Source organism: Bidens hawaiensis, unplaced genomic scaffold (assembly GCF_021521415.1).
Source record: "Bidens hawaiensis isolate Kalapana, Puna unplaced genomic scaffold, B.hawaiensis_p1.1 tig00002553_1, whole genome shotgun sequence".
Taxonomy (NCBI): domain Eukaryota; kingdom Viridiplantae; phylum Streptophyta; class Magnoliopsida; order Asterales; family Asteraceae; genus Bidens; species Bidens hawaiensis.
Window position 1 is genome coordinate 1,749,444 of NW_027491139.1, and position 15,025 is coordinate 1,764,468.

The window sequence follows — 15,025 nt, forward strand, 5'->3', positions numbered from 1 at the left end:
CTTTGTTGAAATACCACCTAAATCATTATATATATTAACGTACTAAACTTATAAAAAGTAAAGTAAAAGTAGTTCATTTAAGATACGGGCGTTTTTGTTATTATAAATTTTCCAAACAAAGTTTTGGACCACAAAAATTAGAAAAATGAAAACAAAAAAAAAAAGAAAAAAAGAAACTAAATTAACCCTGATGCTTTGTAAGATGTAATTTTTTTATAATTGATGGTATATACGTGCAAGCTCTTGAATACTCACACAGATTATTTATGTACGTGTGAAAACATTGGAATGTAAAATAATTTGTAAAATAACGAGTAAAAATTAATTTTGGTTACCCATTATTATGCAGTACATGTTGTAATAGATTAGAGTTTGGAATGATTTGCGTACAACTTTATTTACAAATTTTTTTATATGAACATATTATCGAACCAACCCGGCCATTGAATATGGTTCAAAAACCATATGCACAGTTTTATAGTTGCCTCAAAAGTTATACATAAGGTGGTTGCTTAATTGACTCTCTAACTTACATTATATACGCTAAACATTACATACAATTATATTATTTGGTTCTAGTGTTTTTCTATTGAAAAAGTGTAATGAAGATGTCCATATATATTAAATGATATGAGTTAGAATGTTATTTAAGAATAAGTTTGGACTAAACTTTTTTAACGATTTGATTTATGTAATTTGAAGTGTAAACTAAAGCATAACCTACGTATGCTGGTTATAAAACATTTGAAACTGCGAGGTGTACATCGCGACGTTTATTACATATTGTATGTACAAATGCTTTATCGTCAAAGCGGCTGTGGTGTAGTGGTTATCACGTTTGCTTTACACGCAAAAGGTCTCCGGTTCGAACCCTGGCAGCAGCAAATTAATTTTTATTTGATTTTATGTTTACTTTTATATTATTATTATTATAATTTGATAAAATAAGTTATTTTCTCCTTGTTGGTTACCCGCCTTGTTAGTCAAGTATATGCTAGTTTCAGAACTAATAAGGCCACGAAATATATATGTTGCTTGGAATTGGGTTAGCCAACAACTTTAAAAGCTTTTAAGTGCATAGCAATGTGTCGACTCCAAAGAGGCAGGGGTATGTCTTTAGCAGGTTAGGGTTTGCAATTCAGAAAGGGGTGGCGGCGCAGCTTGTTGCCCGCCTACCTGCTATATTGATGTAATATCTATGTTTCTATATATTGTAGTTGATTTATAAACACTAAACACAAAATTAACTTTAATACACAATGGATATCACAACCTTTCTCAAAAAAAAAATAGTCACTAGTTGCCAAGAGCTTTTGTCAAAACTTATGCCCAAGATTATTGTAGCTACTCTATGTCTCGGTAGAAGTTTGAAACAAGCCGGACTATAACAAACTAAAGTTGAGTTTCATATATTGAGTTTGACTATCACGAGCCTAGACGAGCATTTTAAGTATCTACATATGATTATTTTTGTTTTAATCAAACTGCATATATCGGTTTAATCTATAAATAGTATTTGCATTTTATTTAACAGACAAATATTTTCTAAAATTAGTTATAACTTATAAGGTCATCAAGTTCAACCAGTAAACCAATAAGACAGCTGGTTGAATAATTGGTCCAGCTAAAACATTATTTACACCAAAGACAGATTAGTTTCAATCAAAGTTTGCCAAACCCCAAATGGTTAAATTGTTCCAACTTTGGTTCTATATTTCAAAGGAAAAGTAGAAAGAAATATTTTGGATACAAATATACAATGCATTGAAATAATCAAATTAAGCATTCCACAAGAGTTGGAATCCCACTGATTTCAGTTTCAGTTCTTTGTACTTAGATGTTCGGACGAGCTAATGAATAAGTCTATCATTCTGCTGGTGAAAAATGCTTCTTCCATATGTGGAGTTAACTAGCTCCACAAGTAAAGGAATCTGCAACAGGCCAAATAAACACACAGGAATGCTCGTCACTATAATAAGTGGAGCCGCAACCCATGTAACCTTATCTTTAAGCACAAGTACAAGAGCTGAACTGAATGCAATCATAGTTGCTGCTATCGACATGAATAAAGAAAGAAGTCCAATCGTCAATCTTTTTGGTAAGGAGTAGAGGAAGTCATCTTCTGCGTATCGAGAAGTCAAAATCCCTAAAAACATCAACACTGAGGTTGATGAAGAAAACAATGCAACCGCATCTGCCATGATAAATAGCATAAATGAGTTGTGATTTAGGAACAATGGACTGCCATTGTCTTCATTTCCGCCTGGGAGAGTGAATGCGGCTGCAAATGCCATTGTTACTATGAGAGCTGCTACCACGGTACATGAAGATGATGTGTCTTTCATCCATTCCCGTCCATCTCTAAGTAAACCTTTGTGGGCATCAGTGAAAACCATTCTTGGTGTTTGCTTCTCTTTATTTAAAGCTTCTTCATAGGAAGGGTGTACAAATTTTTGGACTTCCTGCACAAAAATGCACGAAGAACAAAAATAAACTAAGTATTACATATGTGGTTTGGAGTCCGGGGTCTCTCTTAAAAGCAATTTTTCTGTCCCTTAAGATATATGTAATGTTTGCTTACATCTTACTTTTCTCAAACACTACCAATAACTTTGTTATTAATGGAACTTTAACTGCGAAATGATGAAAACTATGAACACTCCACTGATCTAGTTAGATTTCACTACAACAAAATAAATCTAACGCGATCCCGGGAAAATGTTACATTAAACTTGAAAATGCTTGCTTTATGCTAAATCAACCTTTTTACCATGGTTTGTGTTTGGTAGAGATGTGCATGGGTCATTTTGGACCAAAACGAACCGAAAATGAAAATTTTGTTTCTTAAATTTGTGAAAGCCAAGCCGTTCCGTTTCGGTTTCTTGGTTGGGGTTTGGTTGTACCATTTGGGGCTGAATCTTTTTGTTAAATAATAATTTATTGATTGTTTTACATTTGAGCTGAAATATGGGCAACTCTATTTATTAATTCTTCTTATAAATTACTTAAAAATCATAACTAAAAATGAAAATCCGTTAATTTCGTTCGGTAGTGTTTTAGTTACATAAAAAAAACGAAACTAAACCGAAAGTTCGGTCACCTTAAAAAGAAAAAGAAACATGATCACCTGAAACCATTGTAACTCGCGTTGCATTTGCAAAGCTGCACCTGTGACAACATTAAGACGATGAGGCGGAGCTAACTTTCCAGCTATATGTAATACATTTTCTTGATTCCTATGTGCTACTGCCATATGTATTTTGTGGCGGGACATTTGGTACACAAGATTGTACACTCGTTCTTGGCGTTGCAGGATTGCTGCAAGTAACAAAGAAAAGCCACTAGCATTGTACCAGATTACCCCTGGGTAGGTTAATATGCATTCTTCAATAAGCTCATGAATCCCATATCTGACAGCTATAGGTATCGCGGATCCTAAAATGTTCCAAGCTTTGTCATGGCTGACCTTTCCTATAACAGTTTTGCAAATACGGTCTACTAGTGACATGCTCAGATTATTATTTACTTTGATATCATGGATATTCTTGATTGATGGAGCTACATGTACAAAACGTATATATGTCAAAACTTAGATGGTACTCATACATAATTATACACACGGTTGTAGTTATAGTCACATACCCACGTATTTAAGTGCAGTCCAAATCCAGAAATAAACTGTCAAGGAAAAAGTGTTCAAAATATTAAGTAGCTACTGTTGATCTTGGCTTCATTTATATCAGACTCGACACCGTGACTGGACATTTTAACTCATGCTTTCTATGTAGTGTCACATATGTATGGTTGAGGGCATTATATGCCTTTTACAAAATGAATTTGGGGTGACAATCATAAATACTTTAAATGAAAAAAAAATAATAAAATAGAGATTTATACCTTGTTAAAAGTCCTTGACAAGATTTTGACTTGAGTAGCCCCTTCACTCTTTGTAATAGGTATCACTTGCACCAAACAAGCACAAGAATGAGATTGATTCAAACAATAAAATTGCATATATTTTTTGATCAACTCATGGGAAAGTTAACATAAAAATTAAATTAGTGTGCTAACTGTGAGAATCAAGTAGTGTAATTATATATACAATAAAGTGTAATTACACTACACTATAATTACAGTATGTTGTATATATAATTACACTACTTGATTCTCACAGCTAGCACGTTAATTTAATTTGTATTTTGATCCAAACCCCAACTAACATTATATAGTCTTTTTGGTTAATTGAATAATAAATAAATAAATAATGCTATGTTATAAAATTGGTTAGTTTTAAATGGAAACGATTAGATTAGCAATGACCACCACCGTCAACTGCCTCATTGTCTCCATGTATATCGCCTTCATCCCTACCATGTCGCCTCCATCTAGACCACCTTCGTTGCCCCATTCATAACCGCATACACCACCTTGTCACCTCCTCCACAACCGTGGACACCACCTTCACTCTCTGGCACTTGTTACGGACTGAAATCATTGTAAGGTATGGGACGTGTCTCACATTGGTGTATGGGTAACTGATGTGGGGTTTATAAGCTAAATGGGTTCCCTCACATATCAGACTAGTCTTTTGGGTTGAGTTCTTCTGTTTGGCTTGTAACAGCATTGGACATCAAAAAAATAAATATAGCAGGTGAACCTGATTTTATATAATTTTTTTAAACGACTTATTTCAATCTACGCCACTCCAACCCACCCAGTTTAATTACTAGGCTTAAAAGGTATAACCCAAAGAGACCATAAACGAATTTCTGTAAAACAAAAGTACGTAGTGTTAAAAGAAAAGAATATTTACATGAATAGATAAATCGTCCCCAAAATCCAAGGCTGCTTCCACTGGGAAACACTTGGGGCTTTTGAGCTAATATTTGCAAAGCGGTTTGGTCGTTCCTATCTTTTTCCAACACGATCTCTGGGTACATAGCGATTATATCTAAAGCCACATCTGCACGTATCACCAACATTTGATTCAATTCATAAATAAATTAAACATGAACAATACTGCATGTTATATTCAAACACCACTCCCATGGTGTGTTAACAAATCTATACGGTTCGTATAGGGGCTATACGGGTCGTATAACCCTCACATGACTAACTAATGTACTGGGTCGTATAGCCCCTATACGAGCCGTATAGACTTCAAACACCTGACACTCCGACACAAAGGACAAAATTTTGCACCTATACTGCTCGTATAGCCCCTATACGAGCCGTATAGGTGTCCAAATAACCTATATGGTGTGGGAATAACCAATGCTGTTAATTAATCTTAATAATATTGCCTTTTGGTCTCACCGTAAAATCCAGCCATGATTGTAAGATTAATGAGATCACCACCCGCAACTCCGGTGTACGAATTAGCACCTTCTTAATAATTTAGGGTGTTTTGATTAGAATTCATGATAAACAACTTCTCCGGTGGGAACGATCCGGCGATGTGTCTCCGACCAGAATGTTATCCCTTTCGTCATCAGCTCGAAGATTTCACTTACAGTCGTCATGTAATGCAGCTTTGTAAATCGCTGACGAAATGATCGTTATTAGGCATGCTGATTGATGATGGAATTTGTCACCTGAATGCCAGAAACTATACTCTAAGCCGACTCCGAATATTATATAGTCGCCAAGAATATTATTTTGCTTGTGTGGACATCAAATGAAATTCAAAACCCACCGGATCATTTTCGTATGGCTAATATGCAACCTTAACTTTCATTTGGACATAATTGTAATGATGATATGCAATTTGATGACTTTGAAGTCAACTCGGAATATATAATGACCAAAAATGGTAAAATTCCCAAAATAGTCATTTTATCCCAGTCTTTTTCAACTTCAGCCATGGTTTTAATAAATTACCCAAAATATTCATTCTAATCCGACAGAAGCACAACCCCCTTCGACATATTAGCTGAACCAATAATAATTCGCCACGTGTTCAAATGTTCCATATGGGAGAGCGGAAGATCCGGTGGAACAGAGAATGCTCCGACAGAGAATGCTTCCATCGGGTCCGACTGTTTCACCCTCCCATCAGATTTTTACACTATAAACTCTAGCGCTCGTCACTTTCTTAGGCGGATTTCTCAACAACCGATGTGTTTTGTGGAAAATAACTAGGGCTGGCAATTCGTGTCTTAACAGGTTTAACAAGTAAGAAGCGACGCGTGTAACATGTAACACCCCCACCCGAGCTTTAAGCGGAATACGCCCGGGTGCAACGTACATATCACTCATAAGCTCGTAACACTATTAATAGTGACAATATATATATTTTATTTCATAATTTCACAAATACACAAATAGTTTGATAATGAGACAAAAAGAATATCACATCTAAATGAAGCAAATATTATTCATTGAAATAATCCTAAGGTATAACTAATTTGCTTGTCCTGTCACTTCATCGTATCAACCTGCAGCACGTTTAAAATAATATATTTTGTCAACAACACATGTTGGTGAGTTTTCATAAGTTTTTGCGTATGTATATATATATATATATAATGTGTGATTCAACGATCGTCATGCAATAAATATTCAAACATAATGTAAATGAAATCAAATAGTGTCGTCCTCCCGTTCATTTAGCCGAAGCAGCAGAAGTCGGGGAAATGAGAACCACCTTACGTAAACAACCGAAGTCGTAACGTTAGACGGCGCAGGTACGTCCCGTCGGACCCTCCCACTATGTGTATGCGTTTGCGTAACTTCCACCATAAAAACAGTAAACACGTTGCAAGCAAGTGCACTTATAATCATACACAATATGCAAGAATAATATTAACATGTACGATAAATGTGAATCGTTTTCTAAATAAGTGCATAACTAACGAAATAAAAACTTGTGACATGCTACACCCCAAAAATATTAAAAAAGTTAAAAAGGGGTTATGAAAAACTCACTTGTTAAGTAAGCGAGTCGAGAGAGAAAAATGCCTTTAAGCGAGTGAACTGAAAAGGTTCGGTTCAACAAATGGCCCTAGATAAATAAATAGCTAGGCTTAAAAAATAAGTTGCGTAAAGAAAATAATTTGGCGAGTACGTTCGGTTTATGACAAAATGATTTATAAAGAAAAAGTATTTTTGGTTTATTAAAAAGGTTATTGGTTATTTGATTTATTAGGTAAATTTATTTTAGTCTTAGAAAAATAAATGGGTTATAATAAATATTAATTAATTTAGATGAGTCCGGTTTGTTCTAACCGAACAATTAATTAAGAAAACTAGTTTAACGAGTGGTTCGTTTTTTGGTCGGACACGAACCCGGTATTGAGTCGGGTTTGTGAGTAACATAATTTGAAAAAGATGAAGTAGTATGTTAAAAAAATGTTTGTTCTTAATTATTAGTTTGTAAAAATAAAAGTTGACTTTTAAACATAAATTCATAAACCGAACATAAGCGAGCCGATTACGAAGAATGATAGGTCTCCATGAATGTCGTTTGCGTTATCATCATGGAAACAATCATTATGCGTAACGAAAGAAATAAACATTACCCGAGGATTAAATCACAAAAGAAAAGAAAATAATATTTCTTGAACGATTGACTTTTGAAGTTTAAACTTGAGAGTTGAGAGAAAATGAAAAGTTTGGATGATTTGAGTGTAAATTGGTTGTGCAAAGAATGTAGAGAATGAGTGAGCTTTATATAGGCTCCAAAATCGTTAATAACAAGGTCAAAATAAGTTAATTTGATGGCTAGTCAAGAGGCTAGTCATAAGACTTGAAACATGGTTTTGACTAGTTGAATGTCTTTTATGACCAATTAAATTTCTTTGACTCAATTTATATAATAAAGTTGATATAATACTTATGATTAAATTTGTAACATCATAAATAACAAAACAACATAAAAAAAAACATAAGCAACATCATGAACATAAATACAAAAACAATTCACCATTTTATTAATAAATAAAGATCGGAAAGGTGTCGAAAATTTTAAATGGGTCGGGTTTTAAAAATGACGAATGTCACATAACACAAATGTCAAATATGAATAAGACTCGTTTAACAACTTTATACGGTATGACTATAAGAAAGTTTTAAGTTTTGTGTATCAATAAATAAAATGATAGAGTCTAGCCTACTAATTTCAATTATTTAAGAAAATAAAAAAATCACATACCGCACTTTTTTAAAGTGTTAACTATAATAATTCATTCAGCATATGAAAACATAGAAACATGATCAAATACATTTTATTCTTAACATGAAAACGGTGAGAACCAATTTGTTGTTATGATTATGTTTATTTTTATAGGTGTTTGCTGCTATTTTTTGTTTGTATTTGCTAATTTTCGATTATGAGACGTTATAAGTATTTTCTTATTTATATTTTGTTGTTACTATTAGATGTTTTCTTTTGCAATTATAAATATTTGGTGGTATATGTTGTTATTATTTTGTTGTTGATTTTGATTCTTTTGTTGTAATTTTTAGGTTCTTTTCTTTGTTATTATAAGTCAATGTTTATTTAGATTGGTATTGTAGTTGGTATTATTTCTTACGTTCACATTTTTAAATAAATTGACATTATTTTCTACGTACTCATGTTAAGATCGAAATGTACATGAACCATCCCCTGAAAACATAAACCAAAAATACTTGTTATTAAAAGACAGAAAATTCTGGTTGAAGTTAGCATGTTATTATATTTAATAAAAACAAATCTTTAGAATAGAACAAGAGCTGCTGTGGTGTAGTGGTTATCACGTTTGCTTTACACGCAAAAGGTCTCCGGTTCGAACCCGGGCAGCAGCAAAATATGTTTAAAATATTTTTGTCTTTTTTGCTCTTGTTTAAAATATTTTTATTATTTTACAACAGAACAAGGACTGATTTTACATTTCGCCGCTCTGGCAGTCATTCATGTCCCTGGGTGCCGCTTTTGTAACAACTTCTTAAGCAAGTTCTCAAGCCGGCTTTGCTAGTTTTGGAAGGCCGCAAAGTGCTACGCTGAGTTGATCACATTGATGTTGCTATGAACTTGTTAGCCAACAAGTTTAAAGCTTGTAAAGCGTTGTAGCTAGTCACTAAAATAAAAATGGCCACGTGCTTTTGTTGTAGTTTTGTGCAAACAACTCCATTCATATCCCTAGTGATCTACTCTATATCGTCTTGCTACAAGCTCTAAACAATGTCGACCTAAGTTTCACATACCAAGCTTGACTAGGGTCGCAGGCCTAATCGAGCATTTTATTTATACACATATAATGATTTTTCGTTTTACATAATAAATATTGGTATATGTGTGTAGTGTACCTTAAGTATCTCATTTATGTAGTGTTCTATATACGAGTGAGTTGACCGTTTAATATATGCAAATGTGTAAGTGAACTTTTGCATATATGTAATATTCTACAAATTTCATTTTCCTTTTTGTTCAAAAGCTTCAAAGAAAATTACACTGTTAAAACCTAATCATTTTTAAAAGTAATCATTTTTGCATATGTAACTATTTTACAGATACGTATGTAAAATATATTTACATATATGTAGGAGTGATCCTATTTTGTAAAAAAATAAAATTGAAGTGGCATACAGATCATTATACATCTTAGGACACCAGTAATATATATTTGCTGTTAAGAATCTAAAGAACTTTCATTCAAATGTGATTTTTCCGGGTTCTTCAAATGAAAAAAGGAAAAAGAAAAGGTTTACATGAAGACATACACAAGCTTTCCACATTTTCTATTACATAATATAAATCAATCTGAAGGTGCTCCGTTAATGAGGAAAAAAACAAGCACCGTGTAACAAAACATGTACAGAAACGAAAACTTTGGTTATAAATTGATGTATTCTGGAGAGAGGATATTATTTAACAACTCTTTCAGATTAGCCAGCACATGTCGCGGCCCTAAACTTTCAACACCAATAAAATTCAAGAGCTGCTCCAAATCCTAAGGCCATGCGAGATGGATTCATAAACACACAGAATAAATCCAAACCGAAAAGAACGAGGGGCAATGTTAATGCTCAAGAAGTAGACAAACAAACCTTGTTTAGTAAAAAAACAGCATAAGCTGATCTTGTTGTGTCTTGTCCCTCCAAGAACAGGGGAAACTCCATTGGCTTTGAGGTTGAGGAAGGTAATGAGATTGATGTAAAATCAGATGACGTGGGCTCCACTGAGGGAGCATAATCACATATATATGTACGAGAACCTCCTAATCGTAACGGGTACCGCAAAGGAATTTCTAAATAGAAAGCGATTAATGAAACCGCCTGCAAAACACATGATTTTAAGTCCATTAAGATTAAAGTGTTATCCAATTTCAAGTAAAAATGGGCCATCACCATGTCGTAAAAAAACGGTGTCAGGTCACCACTTTAATTGCCATAACAGGGTTACTTGCATACAGCAGTAGAAAATTGAAAGTACATTAACATACAATGAAGAAAAGAACATTATTTTCTTATCATTGTATGTAACCTTCTATAGAAAAAAAATGATGATTTGCACACCACAATGGCATCCAAAAAGTGGCGACACATCAGCATTTTACATGCTTTAAAAGGTTACTTGCATACAACGATACAAAATTAAAAGTATGTTAGCATACAAAAAAAATGAACACTTTTTTTACCATCTTATGTAACTTTTTATGGAAAGAAAAATGATTGAAATGATTATTGGCACACTGCCATGTCATCCACAAACTGGTGATATCTCACCATTTTACATGCTTTAAAGGATTACTTGCAGACAACAGTACAAAACTGGAAGTATGTTAAGATATACAGTACCAAAAAACAGCATTTTTTTTCTTACCATTCCCCTTTTTATAGAAGGTAAAAAATAGTGACTGACTAGCACACCACCATGTCATCAAAATATGATGTTACATTACCATTTTACCTGCTGTAAAAGGTTACATACAATGGTAAAAGTTTGAAAGTAGGTTACGACTTACGTACACCGGAAAAGACAAGTTTTCTAACATGCAATAACAAAAGGATGAAAGGTATATTTTGATGTAATCAACCGATTAGAAAATATGAACTAACAACAAAACTATGGTAAGTGGAGGTTAAAAAGCATACATGTGCAACATAACCGAGAGCAGTTGCTGAAGTCTGGACTTCCTTCTTATCAGTGAAAAAACTTATTTTCTTAAAGGGGAGTACAGTGAGATGAAGACCTGAAATAGTTAAAGATCCTGCATCAACAGGCTTCTGTCCAGAAGGATTCCCTGCATAAGCATGTATAAATTATATCAACTGTGAACATTTATATATATATGATATTAACTTGATCTTCCAATTGTTTTCTGTTATAGAACAAATAGATATGAATGTTTTAGGACTAAGTCTATTACCTGATTTACTGCTGGTGGACAATGATTCAAGTTCTTGATCATATGTATGTCCGGTCACAACTTTCACAGGATAAAGCAATGAAATTTGAAAAACCATGTACTGCTGTCTCATCCTTAGCAACTTCTGTGCATTCTTTAGACGAACATACCCCTTTTCTCCAGCCAAAGAATTATTTTCTTCCTACAAATTATTCAAGTTGATTATCTGAATCTGATACTCATTATTTCAAAAGGCTTAATCAGTTTGAATAAGCAAATGTGAGCATATTAAGGTTTAACTACCTGCAAGTTCCTACTGGCAACAGAAAGCGAAGTTCCAGCCATAAGCAGAGATCTAATCTCAGAGTTAAGTTGTTCCTCCTGCTTTTTAGCCTTTTCTTGTACAACTTTTAAATTCATTGACATGTTTCCCATTACCAGTTTCCGAGCTTCCAGTTTTTCCCGCATCTCATCTAATTCATTTGACCAACTTAAAGATTCTGCTTCTAACTGGCATAAAAATCAGTGAATCCTCATATTATCAGTGTTGTAGAGCTCACTAGACGCTAGTCGGGCAGTGGGGGTACCGACTAGTAATTAATAGAGATTAATCAAGATCAATTGGATTAGGCACGTGCGCAGACACAAACTCATAATTTTGAAAATTTACATATAAATATTCACATAAATACTTCAAAGTTCACATAGTATAGTTCAGACATAAACAAATCAATGAGAAAAAACAATAACTTGGGTTAACGGGTTAAAACCAACGCCCCATTGCCTTCCCATAAAAATAACCAAGGTCCAATTTTTAGGCCCAATTAGCTGAAATAGCATGGGATTACCGACTAATCGTCACCTAAAACTGATTTTTACAACACTGCATATAACATATTATATGCAAATCCTTAAGGACAGTAGATGTGATAGTTAATACTTAATACCACGAAGCATGGAAAAGTCAACTATTATATCCCCAAAAAATCACTCCTTTAATGTTAATGGACATCCTAGGCAATCAATTTCACATAATAATAATAATAATAATAACCAATAAACAGAATTAGAGTGAAAAGCTAACCTGTAACCGAGAGTTCAATTTGTGTTGAATGGAAGACTTGCTATTATTAGCTTCATTGATCGCAGATGAAAGACTGGAAAGACGAGCAAGCTCATGCTGAAAATCTTCCCATTTAATAATCTTCACTTTCTCATCCTCCAACCGATTATTATTATTATTATTATTGTTCTTTTCTTCTATTGATTTCTTCTTGGATTCCATCACAAACTGAACAACTAATAATTGATGATGATAATAAGATCTGAAGGCGCGTGATCAACAGTAGTAGATCGCCGTGGAGCCACGTCACCATCGTCGTCAACAAGTGATTAGGGAGAGTTACACAACATTGAAAGAAACTGATGGATTTCTCTTCTCTGTAAGATTATATATTTATAGTTGTTTGTTTGAATTGATTTGCACGTCTTGTATCTGTAATTGATTTGGGGATTTAGGTGGTTGAATTCAATTCAATTCAATTCAGTTTACTTTCGTCGATTGATTGATTTGGGGATTTAGGGCAACCAAACGAGACCTATTTGGGAAATTGGGGGTACTTGCAGGCACCACTTTGTTTATTATTATTATTATTATTATTATTATTATTATTATTATATCATATGTTGTTTTAAAGAGAAAATTCCAATTTGACTCCCTGAAATATATCGTCGGGAGATGGAATAGCCACTGAAAACGAATTTTGTGCATTTTGCACGTTTGTGATATTTTGGCGGGTCAGTCTGTGCCATTCCGTCAGTTGAATGTTGGTATTATTGTAATAATACCAAAATATTAAGGGTATTTTAGTAACTTTTAATAAATAATAAATATAATAATAATAGTATTATAATAATAATAATAACAACAACAACAAAGGAGCAGCAGCATATCAACGAAAGGAGGAGCATAATAATAATAATAATAATAATAATAATAATAATAATAATAATAATAATAATTGACAATTTTCTCTTATTAATTTGATAAAGGAGCAGCAGCTCATCTTCATTAACAGCAGATGATCATCATCATCATCATCAACTCATCTTCATCATCATCAACCTCAAACATACTTGATCCTCAAACCCTAGATTTCATCACTCAAACCCTCAAATCTCTCAAATCCCACCACCAATCGCTTCAATAATTCAACCACCGCACCCATAAATCATTCCGATCAAAACCCCTAACCTCCGGCACCACGCCGCCGCCACGGCAGCCACCGCCGCCATGGATTTCGGTCATCCACTTGTGGAAGGGTATGCTATGTATTGCAATAATCGATCACAACCCGGTCAACACACTGATAATTTGAGTCGTAATTCAGTTGTTTCGAACTGTACGGATCAATCGAATACCGAGAGTTTACGCGATAAACAGTGAGGGTGAAATTGTATGTTTCGGGCGGGGGTCGCGTTGTCCAGAACGACCACGGTGGTGGTGGTGGAGGAGGACATTGGGTTTCCGGTGAGTGGTGCGTGACATAAGAAGATGATGATGATGATGATTATTATTATTATTATTATACCAAACTTAAGAATTCAGGAAGCCATGGATGAAGTTTTGGACAAGATTTTGAAAAGGCCCCAAATTTAAAAAATAGGGTTCTTGAGATGAACAAGATGATGAAGATGAAGAAGATTCGGGGTTAGATGATGAAGATTATGGGTTAGATGATGAAGATATAGGGGTAAAATGGTCATTTCAACTTTTTTGGGTTAGTCAACGCCGGTCAACTGACGGGAAGGGCACAGAATGACCCGCCAAAATATCACAGACGTGCAAAATGCGCAAATTCGTTTTCAGTTGCTATTCCATCTCCCGACGATATATTTCAAGGAGGCAAATTGGAATTTTCTCTGTTTTAAAACTAGTATTGTACTCAGCGCAATGTGCCGTGGCAGTTGGTAAAACCCCAATATTGAAATCAGGTGTTGGTAAAACCGAACGTTGGTAAAGCCCGAGCATTACGTCGATGAGTCGACGCGGATTCAGTCGGTATCGTTTACATGCGTTATGGTATAGATACCACTGATAAAACTTTAGTGTTAAACCCAAAATATATATTCGTCAAATTAACGTATAAAAAAATAAGGCGTAGGTTCTTCCCACACCGTATAGGTTATTTGAACACCATATGCATCTATACGACTCGTATAGGGGCTATACGAGTCATATATGTGCAAAAATTTGTCTTTTTGTGTTGGAGAGTGTAAGGTGTATAAAGCCTATACGGCTCATATAGGGGCTATACGACCCGTATAGACTAGAAAATTTGTCATACGTACATTAATTAGTCATATGAGGGCTATACGACTAATATAGCCTCTATACGAACCGTACAGAGTTGTTAACACACCATGGGGGTGGTGTTTGAATATAATGACCCAAAAAATAAATATTTAAAACGACGTTTGTTTGGTCAGTAAACCCGGGCGTTGGTAAACCCAAGTGTTGTCACTCCCGGACATTGAGACGGTAACTAGACACGAATTCGGTTGGTTTTGGTTACGTTTGTTATGCTACTAGAGCTACAAAAGGGAAAAATATAAAAATTGAGTGGAGCAAAGGGTGGCGTTATTCGGTAAACTCGGACGTTGGTAAAAGCCGAGCGATGATGGTACCGGGCATT

The 15,025-nt window shown here is 34.3% G+C and overlaps 2 protein-coding genes and 2 non-coding genes across 4 annotated transcripts; 2 read left to right on the top strand and 2 right to left on the bottom strand.

Moving 5' to 3' along the window:
* Positions 1–811: 811 nt before the first annotated feature.
* On the top strand, positions 812–884 carry TRNAV-UAC (transfer RNA valine (anticodon UAC)). The gene has a single exon. It is a non-coding gene; the product is annotated as a tRNA-Val (tRNA).
* A 965-nt stretch (positions 885–1,849) lies between these two features.
* On the bottom strand, positions 1,850–5,332 carry LOC143620264 (uncharacterized). Its single transcript, XM_077091979.1, has 4 exons — positions 5,317–5,332; positions 4,814–4,963; positions 3,128–3,558; positions 1,850–2,462 (listed from the first exon to the last, which is right to left on the bottom strand). Exons 1-4 carry the CDS (start codon positions 5,330–5,332, stop codon positions 1,851–1,853), a joined length of 1,209 nt encoding a protein of 402 aa, XP_076948094.1. The 3' UTR covers position 1,850.
* A 3,382-nt stretch (positions 5,333–8,714) lies between these two features.
* On the top strand, positions 8,715–8,787 carry TRNAV-UAC (transfer RNA valine (anticodon UAC)). The gene has a single exon. It is a non-coding gene; the product is annotated as a tRNA-Val (tRNA).
* A 918-nt stretch (positions 8,788–9,705) lies between these two features.
* Positions 9,706–12,679, bottom strand: LOC143620190 (vacuolar protein sorting 38-like). The gene is made up of 6 exons (XM_077091929.1): positions 12,415–12,679; positions 11,634–11,840; positions 11,352–11,532; positions 11,077–11,225; positions 10,030–10,257; positions 9,706–9,932 (listed from the first exon to the last, which is right to left on the bottom strand). Exons 1-6 carry the CDS (start codon positions 12,613–12,615, stop codon positions 9,816–9,818), a joined length of 1,083 nt encoding a protein of 360 aa, XP_076948044.1. The 5' UTR covers positions 12,616–12,679; the 3' UTR covers positions 9,706–9,815.
* Positions 12,680–15,025: the final 2,346 nt, after the last annotated feature.